General features: G+C 32.9%; 2 protein-coding genes across 2 annotated transcripts in view; both read left to right on the top strand.

The window, feature by feature from the left end:
- Nucleotides 1–8,300, top strand: part of LOC132717589 (E3 ubiquitin-protein ligase rnf213-alpha-like) — a 46,766-nt gene extending 38,466 nt beyond the window's left edge. Inside the window, exons 18-20 of the mRNA XM_060701082.1 lie at nucleotides 4,339–4,507; nucleotides 7,239–7,351; nucleotides 8,099–8,300. Of these exons, the coding sequence (XP_060557065.1) occupies nucleotides 4,339–4,507; nucleotides 7,239–7,351; nucleotides 8,099–8,300 (484 nt within the window). The remainder of the gene's footprint in view (nucleotides 1–4,338; nucleotides 4,508–7,238; nucleotides 7,352–8,098) is intronic.
- Nucleotides 8,301–11,900: 3,600 nt separating this feature from the next.
- LOC132717590 (E3 ubiquitin-protein ligase rnf213-alpha-like) overlaps nucleotides 11,901–27,047 on the top strand; it is a 32,765-nt gene continuing 17,618 nt past the window's right edge. The window contains exons 1-6 of the mRNA XM_060701083.1: nucleotides 11,901–11,912; nucleotides 12,000–12,241; nucleotides 12,785–13,001; nucleotides 13,318–13,407; nucleotides 15,589–15,744; nucleotides 25,095–25,261. Coding sequence (XP_060557066.1) covers nucleotides 11,901–11,912; nucleotides 12,000–12,241; nucleotides 12,785–13,001; nucleotides 13,318–13,407; nucleotides 15,589–15,744; nucleotides 25,095–25,261 — 884 coding nt within the window. The remainder of the gene's footprint in view (nucleotides 11,913–11,999; nucleotides 12,242–12,784; nucleotides 13,002–13,317; nucleotides 13,408–15,588; nucleotides 15,745–25,094; nucleotides 25,262–27,047) is intronic.

Consider the following 27,047-nt stretch of genomic DNA (forward strand, 5'->3'; position numbering starts at 1 on the left):
ACAAAACATAACACCATGTCAGAAAGAAAATTAATCCTACCATTCATTTATAATGTTACAATTATGCCCCATTTTGACATATTAAGCTTCAAACTTGGAATACCTTTTTCAGTTTTAAATAAATTGGAATCAATATCAAAGGGCAGGTAACATTTTGATTTTTTTTCAGAGTTATTCCCGTTTTGGCTTAAATCTTCTTTTTTACTTTTATGTTATGTTATTATGCGACGCACGATAAGACATAGTCGATGAGAGGGGTTTATGAGTATTGTATAAATAAGAACCTAATCTTTTGCATGTAATGTCCAGCGACATATTCTTTCGATATAAAAAACAACAACAACAACAAAATAACAAAACACAACACAAATACGATAAAACGCTTTGCTTGGGGCGTGATGGATGTTGCCTTTATTCATTATTCCTCATGTACAGACTCAATCACTTTGTTTCCAGATTTTTAAGATTATAAGTGAAACAATGTATGTATATCACTATCATGAATCCACTACTTCCGCTAGTGAGTAAGATATATAGAAATGTTAACGGTAAGGAACTATGGACCTGTCCTGTGTTTACAGTTTTATGTATATTGGCTAACTTGTTATCCAATTGCTACACTGAGATAATACATAGTCATTGGTTCACCTGGTTTGCACAAAAGAACACGTGCTTATGTTTGTGATACTGTTTGTGAGCAGTTGACCTAGCAATGAATGAAAAAGGTGTGGCTAAATGTTCCGCTACGAAAAACCGGAAAGGTCCAATATGGACCTTTCCGGTGTTTACAGTTTAATGTAAATTGGCTTACTTGTTATCCAATCGCTACACTGAGATAATACATAGTCACTGGTTGACCTGGTTTGCACAAAAGAACACATGCTTATGTTTGTGATACTGTTTGTGAGCAGTTGACCTAGCGATGAATGGAAAGGTGTGGCTAAATGTTCCGCTACGAAAAACAGGAAAGGTCCATTCCGAAAGAAGCGAGATTGGGTATCTCTGAAGTAGAAGATTAACCTTCTTAGTGATTTTAAGCGATGAAAAAATACATAAATACAGATGCAAAGAGTGCACAAATAGTAATGAAAATCTTCATTGTTTTGATATGTATCTTCATGTATCAAAAGTAATCTGTTATCATGATAGCAAAATTGACAGTACAGTATTTCGACTTTGAAACAGTTATAATAATTATTTACAGTCAATTGTCCAGAAACTTCATTCATTAAACACATTATCAGGGAATACATGTAATTGGGAAATTTTGTCACCTGTCATTGTGAGAGGTCTATACAACAAGAATTGAGAACATGTCTGATCCTGTTAGCCTGATATTGATTTATGTTTTATGAATTCAAGAAAAGGAAGCCTTCACACATTAAGATTTGCTTTTACATCTAAGTTTTAACTTGTGTTGTTATTCAAAATCCCACAGTCTATTGAGGCCTCACCTGTCATCGCGGTAGGTCTCTACAAAAATAATTGAGAATATGTCTGTCCAGTAAGTCTAGTATTGATTTATGAAGTCAAGAAAAGTAGCCTTCACACATTTAGATTTGCTTTTACATCTAAGTTTTAACTGGTGTTGTAATTTAAAATCCTACAGTCTACTGAGGCCTCAACGGAGTTAATATGTACCATTTAGAAATATGCCAAAAGTTCATCTTAAAGCAATGAAGAAGAGTTAAGTATAAAACATTGTATGCCCCTTGAAAATGTCATCTGCAGATTAGACAAATCCTTGTCTTATACAACAGGGGCAATTGATGACTTTTGAACTTATCACTATGCGCACTATAGACATGTTTTCAAATTAAAATAAAATAAGATAAACAACTCTTAGAAACATTCATGTCAGTGGTTTGTGATTAAAAAATGAGAAACATTCCAAATCGATCTAAACAACAGGATTTATCTGATAATATATCTGTAAACAGTTCAGAAGATCCTTTAAGTTAGCAATTTATTTTCATTATATATAATTTCTATCAACTGGCCCCATATTTGAATACTCAAGAGGCATCATATATGCATTTAAACAGTGTAACACCTATATAGGCATTCTAAGTTTTAGTTGAAAAAGAACCAAATCAAAGACACTTACTTTTTTTAACAAATTACATCTGCGCAACAAACATATTGCTGATATCAATTCAGTGAAGTATATCCTACCTTAAGGCTAATTGTAAACATAAGTTGTAATTATTTTCTTCTTCATGTTCTTTAATGTACAGTAATCAATTACTTATTAAAAGTTAAGTACACAAGAACTTCAATCAAACTAGAAATCATCTAATATATCGTTAAAATTAAACAACGGATCACTATCAGCATGCTGTTCAACTTTTGCTAAATATGGTACAATCTATAGGATAAGAATGAATTTTAAAAGCATTTTTCTTAAATAAAGACATCCTTCATTGGATAAAACTTTCTATTTTAAGGTTGATATTTTGATATTGATATATAAACAATAATTATCCAAGTGCTGTGTTATATTATGGCTATTTTGAAATTTCTAGATAAAGGCTCAAGTACATGTTCACTTTTTCGGATAACCTACATTATTTCTTAAAATACTTACAAAAACTCATATTGTCAACAACAGGACAGCCTTTTACTATTCGATTATTTATTTTATTCCTGCCATCATAATTACAAAACGACAAAGGAAAACTTACTTGTACTGGTTTTCTAAATAAATCTAATATTTTATTATTTTTCACTCGTAACCAATGAAACAAGAAACTTGATAAAATATTTTAATTTTATATTTTAATGATTACTATATTTGGAAAGAGTCTAACAACATTTTAACATTGATTTCCACTAAAATAGTTAAGTAATGTCCAAATGCATTAACATGCAGAAGACGGCGGCCATCTGGGACGTCATCGTGGATAGAAATTTTGTGACACAAGCAAAAGAAATGTTGTGACACAAGCAACGTTTCTAATGTTTAATTTGATATATTAAATCCCATTTTCACTGATATAGACCGGTAAGATTCACAAAGCCAGACAAAGTTTGCAGCATTAATGAGCACAATGGCTATTTACATTAAAAAGCCTCCTGTTGCAAGTTCAAATTGCTATAGAAAATACTTCAATACTGATAAAATTCGCCACAAATAATAACTGGACCATAGCCTTTGTAACAGTATACTCAATTTTAAATTTCCTGTTAAAATGGCAACGATGAGACGTTTCAAAATTGCCATAAACCACTATTAAGCGTTGATTTGTTCCATCAAAAACTGATTTCAAAGTGCTACAACTTCTCAATGGATTAAGAATCCGAAATCTTCTTGGCGATGACGGGAGGCTGCTGCCCCCTTCAATTGTCCTAAGCAGAAGGGGACAATTCCCACCCTTTTTCCCTCCTGATGTATCTTTTTGATAGGGGACGGCGCCGAAAAACTGATCACTTTTTTACAACACCTCTCAAACGAGAACACGTGTTTTGGGGTTCTAAAAAGAGGATTTGTTTCACTTTTCGATGTCCCTAATTTTGAAGGGGGGGGGGGTGAAAAGGCGTAAAAGGGGGTCTATATGAAGTTATTGTTTTAATGACCTTGACCATCAAAGTCAAATTATTTTATTATGGTTAAACTGTCATAATTTAGTTATTTATGTACAGTATAAACTTGGACAAATCAAGACTTAACACAAAAGAAACATATCGAGAAATTTAGACTTTACCTTGACCTTAAATCGACCTTGCATGTCAATGTAAAATTAATGAAATTCTGTTGTTTATTTTTCTGTAACTTTGAAATATATAAATGGAATAACTTCATTATTAAGACATAATATCTTTAACGTCAGGGCTTTCATGTATATCAAACTCAAGTTTACCTTGACACTTGTATGACCTTGACATTGAAGGTGTAGAATATTCGTAAAGTTCACGTTACAATCAATAAGATCACTATTCATACACAATTTATGATAAGAGATATGACTTTGATGTTGGAATAGTAAATTGTCCATATTCCCTTACATAAATTTTGCAGTGGCAAATTTTTATATATTATTTTATATTTTATATATTATTATATTTTATATTTATATTTATATATTATATATTAAAATGACTAGAACAGGACAGCAGAATCCAAATTCAAGGGCTGATAATTGAAAAAGAAAGGTGACACTGATTTCTTGTCGCTGAAAATGTGTGTCATTGAATTAGAATATCAAGGAAAGTTTACATTTAATTATACAGTACAGTATCATTTGTTCTATATGTCTTATTTGTTAAAGGAAAAAAGGATGAAAGGTCAAGATTAGCGACATAATTAACACTTTGCCTTTTTACACTTTACTTTCATAGAACATGCCGTGTGAATGATCCTTCTTGGTCAGAGTTGTACCACTTTGTCTCATTCTTGCATACACAAATAATCGACTTTGACAAAAATTACTTTGTAAGTCAAGCAGCTGCAAGAGATTTTCCCGGATTTAGAACGTTTGTCAGAAAGTGTCTTTTACAAATGTCGAAGGTAAGTAAGTCATTTAAGTTCTTCTCTTTAAAGGTTGAAATAATGCTCCAGTACAAAATTTTGTGTTGGAACACAAATTTGTTTTCACAAAATAGATAGGTACACGGCGTATCTAACAAGTCTTCGCACTTATTAAATATATTGTTTGAAAAGAAATATGTCTGCTCAGAGATATGCCTTTTAATTAAGAAATACAATAGGTACCAACATTTGTCCGGATTATTGGCTTCACGATACTAAAATCCAATTAAAAATGTATTTCTGTAGTAAAAATTTTCGACATTCTTATTTTCTAAACCACATTTTAAGTCTTAAAGGCATTCTTTGTCTAATTATTTTTCTACAGTTTTGCCATTCTTTCATAAATTTACATTGTAGCGTGTTGTTTTTTTGAAAAACAAATTAAATCTAACCATAAATAGACACATTTATGAATATTTTATTAAAATGCAACCGATTTTTCTCGTCTGTTGATAATCTGGATAAAGTGTCACCCCTGTGTAGCAGTTTATTCTTGTATTAAAAGCCAGTTTTATTTAAACTGAGAAATCATCAGGCATGAAGAAAATAAAATATCGCGGGCATAAATCGTTGTAGCATTTATCTAAAATGAATATTATTGCGTGATTCATGTTAAATATTTTATGACCCAGACGACCCCATTAATTTCATTTACAAAACATAATTGTCCAAAGCCGGACTTGCTATGCTGCCAATGCATGACAGAACCAAAGTTTGATCACGATAAACAAATAACGAAACGTTGAAACTGAAGAAGCATACCTTTATGCAAGAATATGGTTTGTGCACATTTTTATTGCAACCATACCTGAAAAAGCCAAAAACATGTTTTACTGCGTAACTACAGGTTAACGTGTACATTAGAATGTTAATTTTGATATTTTGAGAATAACTTCCCGCTCCAGTGCGTAAGTATCTTATAATTTTATAACATCTAACTGTTTTGAACGATTCAATGTCAAATATAAGTACTTTTTCAAATTTGTATGAAAACTCAGATAATTATTAGGTCTGTTGTGACAAGATAAGTATATTAAATTCCATACATCGATCTTTGATCTTATACAGTTAGTCAAAATATAAATAGTTTTTTTTATAATGGTATTGTTCTAAAATACTCCTGTATAATGTGCTTTTACGAAAGTCAATCCATTCAACGTGTATAATATGTTTACTCCGTACAACATTTCAAAGATGTTTGTAATAAACTGTTAATACAGAGTCCTGTGTAAATCTATTTATTTAAACGTTTGATAAAAAACAACCATTTATCAGCGGTGATTAACACAAGTTTGGATCAGAGAATCCTTGATGCCTTAGATCTTTTTTACAATTGCTGCTGGTACAGGAGACAGATTGCAATATATTGCGCTCGTTGCTAAAATCTTGTCTTATTGTCGTTACTCTAAGCTTACCAGTTCTTGGACGTTGTGAATGCCAGGATAAGATATCTCTAAGAATGTCAATATGATTATCAAACTTTTGACAACTTCTGAATTAATGCCAGATATACAGCTATCCAGGGCTGCGTTTCATGGAGAGTCCTAAGTTTGTCATAAGATAAAAATTGTGAGTTTAAAGAGTTGTTTACATGACGTCACAATGTAGCGCCAAATATTGCGTGCAAAACAAGACGCATCTATAAATAATAGTATTACTGCGCGCTGTACAATTGCATTTGCGTAGCAAGCAAGGGGGTTAGTAACTATTATTTTTACTATGAAATTAAATAAAACGGTTATTTTATCGTTTTTCGTGAAATATTGTGTATATTTTCACTCAACATGATAAGAGGGCAATACATTGCTTTTAATACTTGCTATAATCAATTACATAGTGAATCCAATCCGGGATTATGCGAGTGCCATTGTATTTTGTAACTCTTTTCAGGAGTGCGAATTGGTCATAAGTCTTAAGTTTAAGACAAAAGATAGGACAGTTACTTGAAACGGTCTTAAGTGCAAAAACTTTTTCTCCTAAAGTTGGTCATAAGTCCTAGGATTTAGGATTTACTTAGGACACTCCATGAAACGCAGCCCAGATATCTTTGTAGCTCCATAATCTTAAAAGACATGTACGTGCAAAGAGACTCAACAGTTGAAGATAGCAGGATTAACATTACTTCAGAAATAAAGATACCGCACAAAGATAACGTGACAGTTCAAAGATTTTAACATAATCACATTTTCACTGTGTCAGTGGTGTTTAGTTATGTTTACAATCGACTAGTTAAAATTTCACACCTAGTCAAAGGCGAACGGCTTTTTTGAGCACCTTTTCCATCACGCTATATTTATTTCATTACTTTAACAACTTTACATATATTGGCTTGAAATTGATAGCAATGAAAGGAGAAAACAAATATGTATGACAATAATTGTGAAAACACATTTACTTATAAAATGCGTGCGTTTAGAAAATTCTTAAGTATATAACAGTAACAATTGTTCTGGACATTTGTAATAATAATCGTAGCATGGTATGTAAATGGAAAGATACTCGGAACATGTCATTGATACTATTTGGATATCACATAGCAAATAATGAAACTGTCTTTTAAAGCCTTTTGAGTATGATCATTGATAAAAAGTACCGATGTAGAGAAATGAGCAAAATTAAAATTTATCCTCCAAATCATGACGAGGAAACGGGCTTTCAAAGCATCAAACTACTTGACATAATTATTGACATAACATGTTTTCTGTGATAGGATTTTTCAAGCCGGTCGTTGAATATGAGCGAGGAATCAGATGTATTGAGTAGAGAAAATGATGAGATAGACGAACTAGAAGAATACCAAATGAAAAGGACTTGGGAAAGCAGGTACTTGCCTGGGCACGCTAGATTTCCCTAATAAATATATAGTAAAAAACTTTATACCTGAACCGACAGAGACTAGAGCTATGGTGTTTGGTCCCACTCACGTTCTGTTTGTACGTTTATTAAAGGATCAACTGAAAAAGTCTTATCCTCTGAAATGACAAACCTAGCGGTTAAATATTTGGCATGCAAAATTGTGTAGAGGACTTCTAGCACGTTTGTCCAAATTATAGCCCGAGGGCAAAAATTGGCCCTGTCCCCCGAGAATTTCTTAACATGTAGATACTAAAACTTTAAAGGTCTCCTTTGAAATGTCCAATACAAGAAAAAAGATATTTAACACAAAGTTTTTTATAGTTGAAGTTCGCAATGTTTGTTCAAATATAGCTTTGGGGTAAAAATGGCTGCATCATAGGGGTCATTAATTTTACTTTTATACATATTTTAGTTACAACTTAAAAATCTTTTCTGTTGAATTGACAACGGTAAGAAGTTATATATTGATATGAAACATTGTATAAAAGACATCCGCAAAGTTTTATTTTTCAAATTATAGACTTTGGGTCAAAATATTTTGTACAAATAGTAAAATCGTATAGAAAAACTATCCAATAAGAGTATGAAGTTCAAATGCCATATTAAAGTGTACATATGCAGATTGTATAAGATAATAATTATTAATTGTAGTTGTTTTTAACAAGTTTTTCTTTTTGATTAATTTTCACATATGACTATGTTATCCCATTTCAGTCCTCATCCATATCTGTTTTTCAATGCTGATCACAATACCTTTACATTCATTGGATTCAATATAGAAGCGAAAACAAAAAAACTTGTTGACATACAATCCGGAGAGGTACTAGAGGAGAAGGCAATGGACGATGTTCTCTACAGACAGCTTAAAGAAAATGGTGTTCCTATTCAAGAAAATTTTGATAAACTTTCAAGGTAGGCTGTGCTCAACTATTTTTTGGACGTATACACTCTGCGTAGTTTGTTGATTGTATAAAGTTCAAATTTTAAAATCTTAAAGTTATTTAGTGTGTTATATAAATTACTTATGTCATTTCTTTATTCTTTTCCTTTTGGTGAAATCATAAAAAAAGTATTACGTTTTATAGGAATGAAAAGATTGCTCGTCTTTGTATGGTTATGGGAATCAACCCCCCGACACCAGATAATGACCCGGACATCACCTATGAACTGACAACTGATAATGTCAAGAAGATGATGGCAATATATATGCGATTCAGGTACCTCTTATTTATATATTTCATAAGATAAAAATACAACAATAATTAAATAATCGTTTTGTAACAGAAAATATATTTAGTGAACAAATACTGTATATATATGTAATCAATTAGATCTACATCTAGATAACAAGCATATTTTTATCTATAAATTTATATGAAGGCTACATTTTTGTGCGAAAAAAAGTTTTTACGCTTTTATCCAGTAAAAAGTAAAAAAGAATAATCACCAAATATCCAATGTTTTTCAATACTCGAAACTCGTTTGAAGTCGAATCATTCTCATGAATGTAAAAACATATACATCGATCAGAAATATGGAGATTTTTATTTATTGAGTCTACAAAACAACAATAAAATAAAACAACTGTGATGCTACTATATATAGATTATTATATTGATATGAAAGAGTGAAATATAACAATTTCTGAACATTTTTTTTCATATCGATATAAATTTATAGTCTTCCTAAAAACCAAAAAGCAATTATTATGCCATCTGCGATGCGCTGGCATATAGCAATTCACCTGTGTGTGTGTGTGTGTTGGGTGTGTGTGTGTTGGTGTGCGTGTGCGTGTTGGTGTGTTTCTATGTGTGTGTGTATAGTTGTGTGTTATATAGATTACATAGTGAACTTAAAAAACCTTCTTGTAAAAAACCACTTGTCTAATTGCAACCAAAGTTGGCAGGATTGATCCTTGGGTCAAGGGCTTCTAAAGTTGTTCAAAGAAATTCATTCCATGCAGAAATCTGGTTGCCATGGCAACCAAAAGGAATTATATGAATAAATTAAAAAAAAATCTTGTATAGACACACAAGACCGGGGGTCATTGATTTTCACTATATGTACATGTAGTTAAAACTAAATACCTTCTTGTCTGAAGGTACAAGGCTTAGAGCCTGATATTTGGTATATGATTTCATCTGTAGGTACTTTACCAAAGTTGTTCAAAGTTTGCCTCTAGCGTCAAAAGTTTTCCTTTCATGTATATAGTAAAAACTTAGAAAACATCTTCACTAAATTGACAAAGGCTAGAGGTTAAATATTTTGCATGAAATATTGTGTAGTGAACTTCTATTAAGATTGTACAAATTATTGCCCTGGGATCGAAATTGGCTCTGCCCCGGGGTCATTGATTTTCACTATAAACATAGTAAAAAAAATCTTATTGTCTGAAGGTACAAGACTAAGAGCTTTGATATTTGGTATATGATATCATATATAGGTACTTTGCCAAAGTTGTTCAAATTTTGCCTCTAGTGTCATAATTAGCCCCGCCCCGGCGTCATAGGTTTTTCTTATATGTATATAGTAAAAACTTCAAAAAATCATCTTCTCTAAATTGACAAAGGCTAGAGATTAGATATTTTGCATGAAACATTGTGTAGTGAACCTCTTGCATGATTGTACAAATTATAGCCCTGCGGTCAAAATAAGCCCGCCCCGGGGGTCATTGATTTTCAGTCACTTATAATGTACGTATAATAAAAAATTAAAATCTTTTTTGCCTGAAGTACAAGGCTTAGAACTTTAATATTTCGTATATAATATAATCTATGAGTCCTCTACCAAAGTTTTTCAATAATGCCTCTAGTGTTAAAATTGCCCTGCCCCAGAGGCGATAGTTCTCCTTATATGTATATAGTAAATACTTGAAAAATCTTCATCTCTGAATTGACAAAGGCTAGAGGTTAGATATTCGGCATGAGACTTTGCGTAGTGAACTTCTACCAAGATTGTTAAATTATAGCCCTGTGGTCAAAATTGGCCCCTCCCCAGGGGTCATTGATTTACACTATGTAAATATAGTAAAACATTAAAAAATCTTATCGTCTGAAGGCTTAGAGCTTTGATGTTTGCTTTATAATATCATCCATAGGTCCTCTACCAAAGTTGTTCAAATTTTGCCCCTGGTGTCAAAATTGGCCCTGCCAGGGGCATTGATTTTTATTTTTACACGTGGTAAAAACAGAAACTTAAACATTTTTTTTAATTGGAGAAAGCTACAGCTTAGATATTTGAAATGAAATATCAAGATTGTTTGAATTAAACCCTTGGGTCAAAATTTTGCCTTGCCAAAGGGGACAGTGACCTTCTTTCTTGTTCTTTGATGTACAGCCATAAAATTTGGACTTTTTTAATTGGCTGGTTAAAACGTGTCAGGCATCGTTTAAATTATACGATGTTTACATCAGCGAATTGCAGGGACAGTGTGTCCAATGGAGGTGCATATCATGTCACATAAATGTGTTATTTGCAAACAATTATCGACAGTAACTGTGCTATATTATAGTAATGCCCAGAGGCAAGGATTAAATTTATTGACAAGCGCTGTGTGACACGTAAGGATATGTACATGCTGTAAGTAAAACTGTTCGGCTATTAAATTTAAGATTACTCTGCATTTGGTGACCGACTTTTTTTTACAAGAAAATGAAAATCCACGATTTTAAGAACCCACGAAAATGCCCGATTTGATAAAACCACGAAATTTCATGCCCTCGGATATAAGTGAATTCGCAGTATGTATGTGCACATTTTTATTTGTACAATTGAACTTTAATATCAGGTGACCTAGATTGTGATGATGTGACCTACTTTTTGTCCTTTAATGTGCAGCTATGAAATTTGAACCATGTGCACAGATTAAGATGTAAAGTGAACTTTGATATCAGCTGGCCTAGATTTTGACAAAGTGTCTTACTATGTTGCTCTTTGATGTACAGTCATGGAATTTTGGCTATATGAAATATGACCTCCACCACCAAATTCGGAAGACTCAACTGCATTGATGAATTCCTACTCTGATATTTTACTTGAATAACAATAGATTTAACCACTAATCTAATAAATACAATTAGATAGGTCAGTGATCTATGCATTATGGCAATCTTCATTTGTATAGAAACAAAAAAAATATGTTCCTACATTTCTATTTAGTGTTGTATTAATGCGATGGCATAGCATTTTTCACAAATGCAATCTTGTTCCTTTTAAAAACATTGTTATTGCAACTGAACAGAAAAATGAATATTATATTTTTGTTTATACTTCTTCTTGTGGTGTAGATGCAACATACCTGTAATAATAATGGGTGAAACAGGATGTGGAAAAACAAGGCTCGTGAGATTTTTGTGTGAACTAATGACGTGCGATTTAAACAAAAGGACGTGTAAAAAGACACTAAACATGATCATAGTTAAGGTATGAACGACTTGAATTTGATAATAATATAATTATATATTACCTTATTTATAACTTTTAAGCTTAATAAGTATCCATTCCTTTGGAATCGTACATGAAAAGTACGGTAATACAAAGTTTGGTAATACAAAATAAACAGACTATATCAGGTGTTAAGTTGCATCTCAATATGTTTGATTCTGTATTTATTTAGATTCATGGTGGAACTACAAACAAAGACATCATTTCAAATGTTGAAAAGGCAAATGAAGAAGCACAGAAAAATGTAGACGTATTTGGAGACAATTTATACACTGTGTTATTTTTTGACGAGGCCAATACCACAGAATCAATTGGACTTCTGAAAGAAATTATGTGCGACAAAACGATGGAAGGATTACCATTGAAATTGTGCAAAAATCTTAAACTGGTAGCCGCGTGTAACCCATACAGACGGTAAATAATCTTAAAGTCATACTTTCAGTTTAATGTGGATAGCAATAGTCATTAATTGTTAAATAGTTGAATATTGCAACTAAAATCTCTGTTATCAACGTTTCCAAGAAATTTTATTGCCGAAGCCTTTTATATTTTCAGGATATATAAATGATATAAAAAAGTACTCGAAGTGTCAATACTTGTTTGAATTTTGTTGCAATTAAATGGATAAGTGATTATCATTTGTCGATTGATACATAAAAAACTTTTGCTTAAAATAAATCCAATTTGTCCATTTATGCTTAATTAATAAATCTGCAGAATGTTAAATTTATTATGAATAAACAAACGTAAATTAAAGACACATAATATTGTGAGCAAAGTAATTTATTTAATAAACAATTGTGTACCTTCGATCAAAAACATTGATATATAGGCTGCGGAAGGTATTGTTTTAATTATTGAGTTTCGGATACAAGAAAAAAAATAGATCTTGAAGATTTATCATATTGTTGGTCGCATGAAAATCATTATAACTTTTGATCTTATCTATATCAAAAGACATCCGAAACATCTAATAGAAAAACTAGAGAAAGCCGGTCTAGGATATCATGTTCGTGCAAATGAAACTAATGACAGATTGGGTCGAATCCCACTCAGACGCCTAGTGTACAGAGTACAACCGCTTCCACAGAGCCTGCTACCTTTTGTATGGGATTTCGGGCAACTCACAATTGAAGTCGAAGAATTATACATCCGCCAGATGGTTAAGCGATATGTTAGTACAATCTACCTCTTTGTTGTTGTTTTAGAATCTAAGTATGTTAGTTATATAAATACGAGTAATTCATAACACAAAAGCAATACATTGAACAGATGTAAAAAAATATCAAAATACAGATTATGAAAAAAATAATACCTTTATGCAGACCATGCGGTGTTTCAGCAAGACAATTTTTGAATTTTTCTGATGAAGCCCTTATGTAATTAAATAATGACCTTTATAAAGTTTAAAAAAGATACTAAAGGAAATTGCAAAAAGATAGCATTGGCTAAAGTTAAATGAGTGAAATGAGTTTTGTTTAAAATTTTAGGTAGAAAACCACATTCCTCAGAGTGAAGACTGTATAGATGTGATAAGTTCTGTTCTTACACAGTCACAAAAGTATATGCGAACATTAAAGGTAAAAGTTATGATCAAATATATTTTAAATACGTTTATAGTTTTTTCCGGTGTCTATAACTTGATAATAATTATTATATTGTTTTTATTGTCAAAGATAACCAGCAGATTGTATCAAACTTCCAGGCATGGTTAAAAAGTTCTCGACCCAATATATATACTTCTAGCCACTACAATGACATTTACACACAATATGTCGATACCGATATCTTATGGAAGATTACTGACCGAGTTACACGCGGTTTTACACAGATAAAGTAACATAAAACACACTTTGATCAGTAGAGGGGTGTGTCATTTAGACCTAATGGAGAAAGTTGAAATCAGAACCGTCATTAAGTACTTCTGTAAGAAAGGGATTCCATAAGAACTTCATGGATACACTTGGGAAGGCACCCCCTTCCTATAGCACTGTGAATAAATGGGCTGTTGAAATTAAATTAAGAGGGGCAGGGAGAGCATTGAAGATAATGAGCGGCCAGGACGGCCAAAAGAGGCTACAACCTGCCGAAGCTGTGCACAATTTGGTCATGTGCGATAGAAGGCGAGACCTGCGAAGCATTATTAGGATAGTGGGTAAAAGCTTGGATTCAATTCATGCAATTTTGACTGATGTCTATTGCATGTCAAAGGTTTCTACTAGATGGATCCCCAGACAGTTGACTGACGACCAGAAACGGACCAGGTTTGACATTTCAAGATATCTTTTGTCTCGCTATGAGGATGTACCTGATTTCATCTACAGGATTGTAACTCAGAATGAAACATGGGTCCATCACTTCGATCCAGAATCCAAATAACAGAACATGCAGTTGAAGCACCCTGGCTCACCCCTTCCGAAGAAATTCAAGAGGGTGCCATTAGCAGGAAAGATGATGGCTTTAATTTTTTGGGATAGTCTGAGGATTATCATGATTGACTATTTTGTATAAGGTCATACCATAAACAGTTCGTACTATGCAGACGAATTGAGACGTCTGTGTCAAGAAATCGCGCATAAAAGGAGAAACAAACTAAGTCAAGGCGTTCTGCTCCTGCACGACAATGCGCCAGCTCTAACATCCCAAATTGCAATGGCTGCTGCAACTGACTGCAGCTTTGAAATCTTCCCCATCCCCCATATTCTCCGGACTTGGCCCCCTCTGTGTTCTACCTATTTCCGAAACAGAAAACCAAGCTTCGTGGTAATCGCTTTGGAAGCAATGAAGGTATCATGAAGACGGTCAACGAGTTCTTTGAGGACCAAAATAGAGAGTTCTATTTTGAAGGGTTAAACAAGTTGGAGCACATTAGGTATGATGTAGAGGGTGATTATATTGCAAAGTAAGACCATTAGTTTGGTTCTCTGACTACCTGAAGTACATCGGACCTAGAACTTTTTGATCAATCTTCAAACTTCTCATGTACTTTATATATCATATGCATGTATGTGTGTTTTGTCATGTTTATATATATATATGTGTGTGTGTGTGCGTGCGTGTTTGCATGCATGTGTGCGTGCGTGTATGTTAACGTGAGTGTGTAAGGAGTTTTTGTATGGAAACATATTATCCATACGTGCAAAATAGGTTTGTAATTGTTCCTGTTTTGATATATATTTGATTTAATATTAAGATAATTGTACTCGTACAATTTCTATTAAAACTTTTTGAAAAACAAAACATTCTATCAAATTTTAAAATTGATATAATTGTTACTTGATACCCTTAAATTGTTAAAAGGTGAATGCCATTTAGCATAAAGATTACATAATCCTTACTTAAGATAAATTATAAAAATATTCATAGTTTGATCATTAATATACAACACTGTATTCAAAGCATAAATAGTATAAAAGTCTTTATGAAATAGAATTTAAACGCAAAAGTTATAAATGAGCAGCAACATTCCCATGTTAACTCAGATGGAATAGGCCCATGAATTTACAGGTGATCAAATTGCAACAATAACGTTCTAGTTTCATTTTTATAACAATAAATATAATATATGAATAAAAGAAAAAGATTTTTGCAAATAGTAATGTCGCCAGCCGACTAGTATTTGACTGTGTGAATTCATTTGGTCATAAATTCAAAATTTTGGACTTGTCACTTGGATAACATACTTTCAAATTCAATAAAAATATATGCTAAATTACAGCTTCTGATACATTTTTGATTAAAAATTTCAAAATCAAATTCAGGATGAGTGCAGCTTTGTTTCCCTCCGAGACGTTGACCGAGTTCTTCAAATAATGTGTTGGTTTTATAGTAGACCAGATGGCTCATTCTTTGAAAAGGCCGACAAAAAGCTGAAGCTGAAGTACGCTACACAAGCTTTTGAAAACACTACTTTCCATGTAAGTCTTTTAATTGAGAATTAATTACTGCATGAATAGCACTGTTGGTAGAAAAATGATTCAACACAGTTAATAATATTATTTGATATAAAATCATATCAGATGTCTGAAAAGTTGACATCTTGCTTAAAACCTTTCTTTGCAATATCTAAGTCGATTTATACTACTATCACATCATAAGCATGAGCTGTACTTGTTTTTGTCTTTGAATAGGTTATTCGGCTTCAAAGCAGCCGTGTCTTCACGGATTTTGAATAAGACCCATGAATTACTGCGGAATGACACGATTAACTTTGCGAGTCGTCAATAAATTAAAGTATATAAATACATTCACATTCATCAGCTTGAGTTTTAACTATTTTGCATTTTGTAGTTGGACGGTTCCAATATTCCTACCTGAATAATGTTGAGTCACCCTTAGGATACGTTGCCTGCTTTTTAAACTCTGTCTTTTGACGTCTTAATTGTGATATGTAAGCTTCATAACCTCTGACCCCCTTTCAAAATTCCATTTTGTTTAGTTCTACCCATTGTTTTCTCGTTTAGAGTATTTGCTTTTTATTACTTGGGGACCATGGAATGACATGTCTATATCACATTGAAAGTTCCATGATAACCGCCGTATAAACATATCTGCGGATGTTTCTAAATTCAAAAGTTTACCTTTTCATGTTTAAATGTTGAATTCTGCTTAAGTCAGTGGTAGGGGTTGTGGACGGTAGTTTGCACTTGACAGTACCGTCCATGAACAGTCTCAATCAAACCGAGCCTGCATCATTTTAAATTTTGCCGCGTTCTTCTTTCTTTAGCTCTAGTTTACTCTTCTCTATCAATCTGAAAGTTCTTATTGCAAATAATTTTTATTTACATTTTCCTCAAATGGGAAACAATGTGTTTATTTATCTCTGTATATAAATAATTTACCGATATTTAATATCTCGGAACCAGGCTAAAATTTTATCATGCGTAAACACATTTCAACATTCTATAAATAGCAAAAAATAACCTAAAGGGTGACGGTTTCACATTGATCAAAACGCATTTGTGTTGCATTGGGTTATAATAAAACATCTGATTTTTTTTCAATCTATCCGGTTTTTGTTTACCTTTAGAAACTAGGAAAAAGTTTAAAAAAAAAAAGAAATTTAAATTGATATATTTTAAAGTTATCTTTTTTTTTTCTTCTGAGCTGATTGGTTCGTGCTGTGCGGCTTCAAAAACTTTAATAGCCGCCTTTTTATATAGTAAAATGAAGTCACACGTGTTTTTTTTTATTTTAGTTAGATTTGGTAAGAGTTTGATGTGTAAAATGTCTTATACATGTATTCTATGCGTATGCTTAAGTTTGATTCTTTATTAATGGTCTTTTGCTTATTACACGGTGCATATCCATATCGGTACCCTCTTTGCGAAATCTGCTGAAACGGCACCCTCTTTGCACATGCACATGCCACTCTCTGCTAAAAACAAACCAGTAATGGATAACAATCCAGTAAAAATTCAATATAATAAGGAAAGAAGGTATGACACGTAGAAAAGATGTATAACACGGAACACTAGAATGTTTTATCTATGTGCTGATTTGTCATGCTCCCGTTTTTCATGTACTACAACTTCACATTAAGCTACAAAGAAATCGACATGTCTTGCTTCGCCCATCATCTCGACATACTTTTCGGGCTGAAATGAACCTGCGGCTTGATTATATATGCATCATACATATTAAATATGTTCATTTACATATCATCTTCGGACATATGGCAGTATATTGTCAAAAATAATTGTAAAATTCATAAAAACACCCTACTTTCGGTTTTGCAGCGGCACGGGCTACCTCTCTTCATTTGAATTTTTATATCACAGGCACCCTCTCATTTTTTTACACATAGGTACCCTCAAGGCATGACATATGCTTTTATTTGCGTTAATCGTAAGGTATGTAATATTTCTTAATTTTATGTAAATATTACATACTTAACGATTAACGCAAATAAAAGCATATGTCGTGCCTTGAGGGTACCTATGTGTTAAAAAATGAGAGGGTACCTGTGATATAAAAATTCATATGAAGAGAGGTAGCCCGTGCCGCTGCAAAACCGAAAGTAGGGTGTTTTTATAAATTTTACATTTATTTTTGACAATTTACTGCCATTTGTCCGAAGATGATGTGTAAATGAACATATTAAATATGTATGATGCATATATAATCAAGCCGCAGGTTCAATTCAGCCCGAAAGGTATGTCGAGGTGATGGGCGAAGCAAGACATGTTGATTTTTTGTAGCTTATTTTGAAGTTGCAGTGCATGAGTAACGTCCACATGACAAATCAGCACATAGATAAAACATTCTAGTGTTCCGTGGTATACATCTTTTCCACGTGTCATACCTCCTTTCCAAATTACAATGAATTTTCACTGGCTTGTTATCCATCGCTGGTTTGTTTTGAGCAGAGAATAACCTGTGCATGTACAAAGAGGGTACCGTTTCAGCAGATTTCGCAAAGAGGGTACTGATATGGATATGCACCGTGTATTATAAGATTATATTTTGTTTTATTGCGATACAATAAATAATATCAAAGGCATAAAAATAAACCATTACCAGCGTGTCAGCTCTGTCCATATTCAAATAAAATACATCGTGTTGGATTCCTGGCACAATACCACATTGTCTTAAGAGTACCCGTCAAGTCTGAGTATAAAACGAGTAGTATTAGCATGACTTATTGAAATGTTTGTGTCGTAATGTTTTCCCCTGCACAGATCTATAAAGACATTCTTCTACAGAGCAATGTTTTGGTTAATCTAAAATTTTGCAGTGCACAGCTGACCTTTTCTTCGCACCCATTTTGCCGTGCTTAAAACCTCGCTTTTTATAAATTGATCAAAGTTTAAAACGTTACCTTATTGGACGAAAACACAGTTGTAAAACCTGTATCGGAGAAAAGACCTTGCCGATGTGGTATATGTTTTGTGAAAAGAATTAGCATTGTCTGGATAATGTTTAAAGACATTTTTATTTCGCTATGTATACTTTATGTACAATTAGAAAATACTATGCATTTGATATTGATGTTCTGAACTTTTGGAATGGAAGCAAGGCTAAATTGATATAATGATTTTAATTAGAATTTCACGTAGTTCAAAGCTGGAAGTCCAATTATTGTATTTTATAAGGTGTCGATAAGGCTATATAAAATAAATTCCCAGATTCTCATCCCCGCCCACCCGGCAAAAATCGCTCGGCCCGAACGATTAAAACAAGAAGAAGAAAGAAAAAAAAGGAAAAAGTTCATATCTAGAACTTAACGTTTAGAAGTGCATGATTATTATCTGTGCGGCCGAAAGTCCGTCGGTCTCGGTCCTGGCTGAATAAAAATCGGACCATGCGGTCAGAGATAATTTTCTTACTGCCAATCCTCGGGCTCTAATAAAATTTCAAAGAGATAAAGATAACCAGTTTTGACAGTTAAATCGAAATTTGTTAAAGAAATTTAAAGGTATTGACCCACAGAAGACCAATTTGGGACAAGTCAGATAAACAGTTGTGAGCTTGTCTTCATAAACAACATCGGTAAATTTTGCCGTAAATTACAAATTTGGATTTATTGTTTACAACGCCTTTTTGAGAGAATGAATAATCATAAAATATTTAATCTGATAAAATCAAAATCAACAACAACTAGAATTGTGAATGGTTATGCAGGAAACAGACATATTTTTCATTTGTCACATATTTTTGCGATGCCGACTTTTAATGGGTAAAGCTCTGTACTTTCTTTGCCAAATTTTCAATAAGTTATTTGTTGTTATTTTTGCAATGTGATATATAAATAGGATTTTCTTTTTTTTTGTAGCTTCATTGGTTGATAAATTAATTTTCAACAGACTTCACTCCAGAAAAAAGTAATATTGATCGACATAGTCATAGTACATCTTTATTCAACTCTTTTATAAAATACGGATATCTTATTTTGCAACAATACATGTATGTATTTGGTTATCATTTTGTCCAAACATCAATTTGTTTGATGTCGGAATTTGAAAGGTTCAATAAAACAGATCATAACAATCAAGATATATTATCATGTTGCTTCTATTCTCAATCTGAACCTATATATTTTACATACACATAATACAGTATAAGCACCTTAATAGCTTATAATAGAACTAATTCCCAAATATTGACCTCCTCGCATGTAATTTCCAGACCGAGAATGGAAAATAAAAAATAGAAAAAAATCGACCCATCCGCCCCATTTTTTCCAAAATTTGGATGAGAATCTAGTTATTAGTCCCCTACCGGTTTACCGAAAGGGAATTTAGGTTTACCCTCCGTCCGTCTGTCCGTCCGTCCGTCTGTCCGTCCGTCTGTCAGTCCGTCCGTCCACAAAACTGGATCCCGCGATAACTTGAAAAGTACTGAAAATATTTTTATGAAACTTGGTATATGGATAGATGGCAGTATGGAGATTATGCACGTCTTTTTCTTTTCTTCCTATGTTGAAAATTCTGGTTGCTATGGCAACAAATAGGCTGAAAATATGACAAATTTTACACATAAACTGGATCCAGTGATAACGCAAAAAGTACTGGAAATATTTTTATGAAACTTGACATATGGGTAGATGGCAGTCTTGAGATTATGCACGTCTTTTTCTTTTCTTCCTATGTTGAAAATTCTGGTTGCTATGGCAACAAATAAGTTGAAAATATGGCAAATTTTACAAATAAACTGGATCCAGTGATAAAGCAAAAAGTACTGGAAATATTTTTATGAAACTTGACATATGGGTAGATGGTAGTCTTGAGATTATGCACGTCTTTTTCTTTTCTTCCTATGTTGAAAATTCTGGTTGCTATGGCAACACATAGACTGAAAATATGGCAAATTTTACACATAAACTGAATCCAGTAATAACTCAAAAAGTACTGGAAATATTTTTATGAAACTTGACATATGGGTAGATGGCAGTCTTGAGATTATGCATGTCTTATCTGTTCTTCCTATTTTGAAAAAATATCAGTTGCCTTGGCAACAAATAGGCTTAAAACATGGCAAATATAACAATATTTGTGATTAGTCAAAAAGAGCTGAAAATTTTTATGAAATTGCATCTTTAATTCAAGAGTTATCTCCTGTTTAAGAATTTTGCTTTTAAAATGTTATATTTTGGTAACAGGGATGTTTCAAATATTAACTTTAGACTTTAGAGTGTCCTTCAGTCCATCTGTCTGTCTGTTCATAAAAACTGTTTCCTGTGATCACTTTTAAAGAACTTTTCCAACAAATTTACTTAAAATAGAGAAAAATTGAAACATTAGTGAATGGCCCTTCAGAATGTTGATGGGGTTCTAACCGGTAGGGGACTTATGGATTGCTTGCAATACTATGATAATTGCTTGTTTATTTTCTATTGACTAAATAATATATATATTGTAAGTTAAAAACTGTAGTTAGTATGATACTGAAAATAACATTTTTTTCTCTCCAAAATTTGGATGAGAATCTAGTTATTTATTTTCTATTGACTAAATAATATATATATTATAAGTTAAAAACTTTTGTTAGTGTGATACTGAAAATAACATTTTTTCCAAAATTTGGATGATAATCTAGTTATTTATTTTCTATTGGCTAAATAATATATATTGTAAGTTAAAAACTGTACTTAGTGTGATACTGAAAATAACATGTTTTCTTGTATTGTTCAAGCTTTGTTCTCAGATAGATTCTTGATATAATATAACGGTTCTGCAAAATGTTCTGTCACCGTTGGGTTTCAATGTTCATTTGGAAGTTATTTAACTATAGTAAATACTTTCATTACACTTAAACTGTGTATAGCTAAAAGCATATTTCGTATAAATTTGTTTTGGTAAGTATAACATGCAGTCACACGAACTGACCAATTTCGGACTACTTGTGATTAAGGTAAGAAAGGCGGAAATTCAAAAACATATTTAGGCCACACATGTGTTTCATTGATTCAAATTAAATGAATATTTAGTTTCTAGATCACATACTGACCGGGGAATATTCAATAGAGTAAAACGGGGTCAAACGGCAAAATTTGAAATGTTTACAAGCTCGATTTGAATTAGCCTTTTAATGGACGTAAATGAAAATTTCATGCTTCCGTCCACTCTCTCCCCCCACTACTTAAACTTGTTTTAGCAGAAATTTAACACTTGGTATGTTATTATGCATAACTACATGTATTAGATAGCGAAACGAATATAATTAGATCAGTTGATTTTATAAACACACACAATCTTATACACGCACGCACACTCACATGCATACGTACATAAAAAAGCTGCGTTGAGCAGATGGTCAAAGTAAAAACAGAATCCCTTAGAACTCCTGGCAAAATTAAAACTATTGCAGGCTCCGCTAAAAATAGCCTGTTAATAGACAGTAGTGGAAATCTGAATGATGATGAAGTATACACAAGAGCAAAATATAACCAATTGTCAATTACACACACAAAGCATACTCAGATAATTGTGCCTTTCAATTACCTTACTTTTTACTCCATCTCAACCTGATCAGAGTTCCTGTGACTTCATTTTATTGCCCATATTTACATTCATTGAACGCCGCTTTTCGTTGTTAATCTTATTTATCATTTTTAACAAAATATATTCTTGAAAACGATATGAGTATGGTTACAAAGTTAAACATAAACGTTCCTGTTGGAAAGATCCTAATGATACTAAAATAGTATATCACTTTTTTTAATAGAAGTGAAAAATGTCATCTAATGTTTGGTATCTTAATGTGTTTAGATATGATTGATTGTTAAACATTGTTATAATTGTTATATACAAAACAACAAAAGTACATTTTGAATTACTGACACAATATTTATATAAAGCTGTTCAAAGACAGTTTATCTTGGATATTTGCACAAAGAAAATGAACGGGGTATTATGAAATGCATGTCAGTCATTCCCCAAGATATTTTTCTGGAGCCTTTGAAGAGTAATTATTGTTTGTTACATTTGGAGTTTTCGTCGCTTTTAATGTTAATTAAATGTTGTTTGTCCAATGCATAAATGAACAGAGCATATATTGTACCAATTTTTAAACTTCCGATATGCACATTTTCATTATGCAGAGTTTCAAAGTCGATTTATCGTTAACTGTTTTTTTTCCACAATTTTTCAAGCTATTGATTTTTGTCTTTTCAAACGAGGCATATTTAAAAATATTAAGGGTATTAAAATTAAAGAAACTATTTCTAAGAAGGAATATCTTATTTGTAAAATTGTAATGTCAAAATTCTAAATCTCTCTTTGGCTTTTTAGCTCACCTGTCACAAAGTGACAGGGTGAGCTTTTGTGATCGCTTTTCGTCCGGCGTCCGTCCGTCGTCCGTCCGTCCGTCGTCCGTCCGTCCGTCGTCCGTCCGTAAACTTTTACTTTAAATGACATCTCCTCATAAACCACTAAGCCAATTTCATCCAAACTTCACAGGAATGTTCCTTTGGTGGTCACCTTTAAAAATTGTTCAAAGAATTTAATTCTATGCAGAACTCTGGTTGCCATGGCAACCAAAAGAAAAAACTTTAAATATCTTCTTCTAAAAAACCCAAAGAGCTAGAGCTTAGATATTTGGCATGAAACATCTTCTAGTGAGTGTCTACCAAGTTTGTTCAAATAAAATCCCTGGGGTCAAAATTTGCCCCACCCCAGGGGGTCATTGATTTTCCCTATATGCATATAGTAAAAACTTAAAAAATCTTCTTTTAAAGAACCCATAGAGCTAGAGCTAAGATATTTAGCATGAAACATCTTCTAATGGGTGTTTACCAAGTTTGTTCAAATAAAAGCCCTGGGGTCAAAATTGTTGGCCCCGCCCCAGGGGGTCATTGATTTTCCCTATATGCATATAGTAAAAACTTAAAATATCTTCTTTTAAAGAACCCAAAGAGCTAGAGCTAAGATATTTAGCATGAAACATGTTCTAAAGGGTGTCTACAAAGTTTGTTCAAATAAAAGCCCTGGGGTCAAAATTGGTCCCGCCCCGGGGGTCATTGATTTTCCTTATATGTGTATAGTAAAAACTTAAAAAATCTTCTTTTAAAGAACCCAAAGAGCTAGAGCTAAGATATTTAGCATGAAACATGTTCTAATGGGTGTCTACAAAGTTTGTTCAAATAAAAGCTCTGGGGTCAATATTGGCCCCGCCCCGGGGGTCATTGATTTTCCTTATATGTGTATGGCAAAAACTTAAAAAATCTTCTTTGAAAAAACCCAAATAGCTAGAGTTTAGATATTAAGCATAAAACATCTTCTAGTGAGTGTCTACTAAGTTTGTTCAAATAAAAGCCCTTTGGTCAAAATTGGCCCCGCCCCAGGGGGTCATTGATTTTCCCTATATGCATATAGTAAAAACTTAAAAAATCTTCTTTTAAAGAACCCAAAGAGCTAGAGCTAAGATATTTAGCATGAAACATGTTCTAATGGGTGTCTACAAAGTTTGTTCGAATAAAAGCCCTGGGGTCAAAATTTTGGCCTGGGGGTCATTGATTTTCCTTATATGTGTATGGCAAAAACTTAAAAATCTTCTTTGAAAAAACCCAAATAGCTAGAGTTTAGATATTAAGAGTGAAACATCTTCTAGTAAGTGTCTACAAAGTTTGTTCAAATAAAAGCCCTGGGGTTAAAACTGGCCCCGCCCCAGAGGTGTCATTGTTTTTAACTGTATGTGTAATGTGTATAGTAAAAACTTAAAAAAATCTTCTTTTAAAAAACCCAATGAGCTAGAGGTTAGATTTTAAGCAGGAAACATCTTTTTGTTGGTGTCTACCAAGTTTGTCCAAATAAAAGCCCTTGGGTTTAAATTGGCCCTGCCAAGGGGGGGGGGGGGGTGGAGGTCATTGTTTTTCATTATAGGTGTGTAGTAAAAAACTTAACATCATGAAACATCTTCTAATGGGTGTCTTCCAAGTTTGCTCAAATAAAAGCCCTGGGGTTTAAACTGGCCCCGCTCCGGGGGCCTATATACAGGTGAGCGACCTCAGGGCCATCATGGCCCTTTTGTTTATGATAACTATTTGAATTTTCAATACTTATTTCTGAGTTTAAAGCGCAAATCGAAAAGAAATGAAGATATCAATTGTACACCGAACCCAAAACATTAGAAAATAAGTTCTTACCTATAAAAAACATACTCAGACTAACTTTGGCAAGAGCAATATTTCTTGAACAATATGTATCAGCATAAGAATTCATAAAATCGTACTGAGTGGCATCTAAGAAAGGACGGTATCAGTTTCCGTGATACGCTACTGTTTACTATTTTTTAAAATATGACTTACAGATGGAATATTAATTTGCAGACTCTAAAGCTGTCAAAGGTGACAAGATCTTTGGTACTTGCATTAGGCGTTTGTTACCATGCTTGTGTAAATGATAGACAAAACTATAGATCTTTCATAGCAAAGTTCTTCCGCCAGCCTTGTGCATTACCGAGGGGAGCAGACCAAATTTGGGAGGAGATAAACAGGTTAATGTGATTTTTTTCTTTTTAAATTTCAGTCGACTCCACTTATAACGAACTCACTTATAACGAATTATTGTTAATAGCGAACTTAATCCGATACACCCCGGCCGATTCCTTCCTTATTTTCTATTAAATACCATCGTTTAATACGTACTCGCTTAAAGCGAATTTTCGGTTATATTAAGCCCCAAACGGTTAAAACTATGTAAATTTCCTCGGTTAAAACAAACTGTTTTAATTGTAATATCAGTATGCACTCGATTAAGATCAGTACATGACTACCGCTATCAGATAGTTATTCAATCAAGCGATTGCACAGGTAAGTTATGACTTCAGGAAATAAAGGTTTTGATAAAATGTTCTCACAACATAATTTCCTTGTTACGGTAAGTTTGTATTTCCCACCTTCAGTTGACAAATTTCTGTAAATACCCGATAATTACCAAACGTCGATGTTTTTTGATTGCAATATAAACCAAACAATTTCAAACAAATAGCAAAAGCATAAAAAGGGTAAACACTTTATAGTCTAATACATGTACATTGTTCAATGAAATACCGCATAATGAATTATCGCAACCGTAAAATACCAATTACACCCTGTGACTAGTGACAGGTATGGCTTTTTCACGGCCGATTTGCACCCAAACAAGTCAGCAAGTTCTTGCTACTTCGCTTTTGTCCCATTTGGTTCGTTATAAGCAGAGTCGACTGAATGTAGTTAGTTATAACTTGAAAATAATATAGTCACTTTCGCACCTTTAAAAGCTGTAAGGTATTGACTAATAAAATAAACTTTATATATAAATTGTTAAGAACTAATGTATATAATATAGCAAATGTCAACTTTTTTTATATAATGTTACTAAATCAATATAAAGGATATTTGGGAATAATGTTTTGACAGCATTTACGGAAATTAATATATTTGGAGATGCATCAGCACCATTATACTATGTATGTAATTTTACTAGTCAACAAACTAAAATGGAAATATTTGAATTAAATGTTGTACAGGTAAAAAGATGCAAAACGCTTACATCATGTTTAACACATAATGTTTGTGTCGCCTTGAAAAAGGCGACATACCTGTTTTTTTTGTCGACTGTGTCGGCGTTGGCGTCCCCTTAAGCTTGTCCAGAGCATAAGTAAGTCATTATAAGTCAGATTGACTTCAAACTTGGTATGCTTGCTTCTTATAATGACCCAAAATGCAGTGCACAAGAACCGGTACTCTGTACTTCTTAATTTTTGAGTTATTGCCCCTTGTTAATTTTCATACTTTATTTTTGTCCGGGCCGTTTCTCCTAATGTATAAAAGCTATGGACTTGAAACTTCATAGGTTAATAGATCTCATTAAGAAAAAGTGCAGTGCACAAGAACCGGTTCTCTGCATTTCTCATTTTTTTGAGTTATTGCCCTTTGTTAATGTTCATACTTTATTTTTGTGTAGGCCATTTCTCCTAAAGTATAAAAGCTATGACCATGAAACTTCATAGGATGATAGAACTTATTAAGAACAATTGCACTGCATAAGAACTGATACACTTCATTTCTTATTTTTCGAGTTATTGTCCTTTGTTAATTTTCATACTTTTTGTCCAGGCCATTTCTCCTAAAGTACAAAAGCTATGGACATGAAACTTCAAAGGATGATAGATAACATTAAGAAGAAGTGCAGTGCACAAGTACCGGTACTCTGCACTTCTTATTTGGGCTGGACCGTGGTACTTATTTTTTGAGTTATTACCCTTTATTAATTTTTATACTTTATTTCTCTCCAGGCAA

Source organism: Ruditapes philippinarum, unplaced genomic scaffold (assembly GCF_026571515.1).
Source record: "Ruditapes philippinarum isolate M1 unplaced genomic scaffold, ASM2657151v2 ctg2134_1_1_1_1, whole genome shotgun sequence".
Lineage (NCBI taxonomy): Eukaryota > Metazoa > Mollusca > Bivalvia > Venerida > Veneridae > Ruditapes > Ruditapes philippinarum.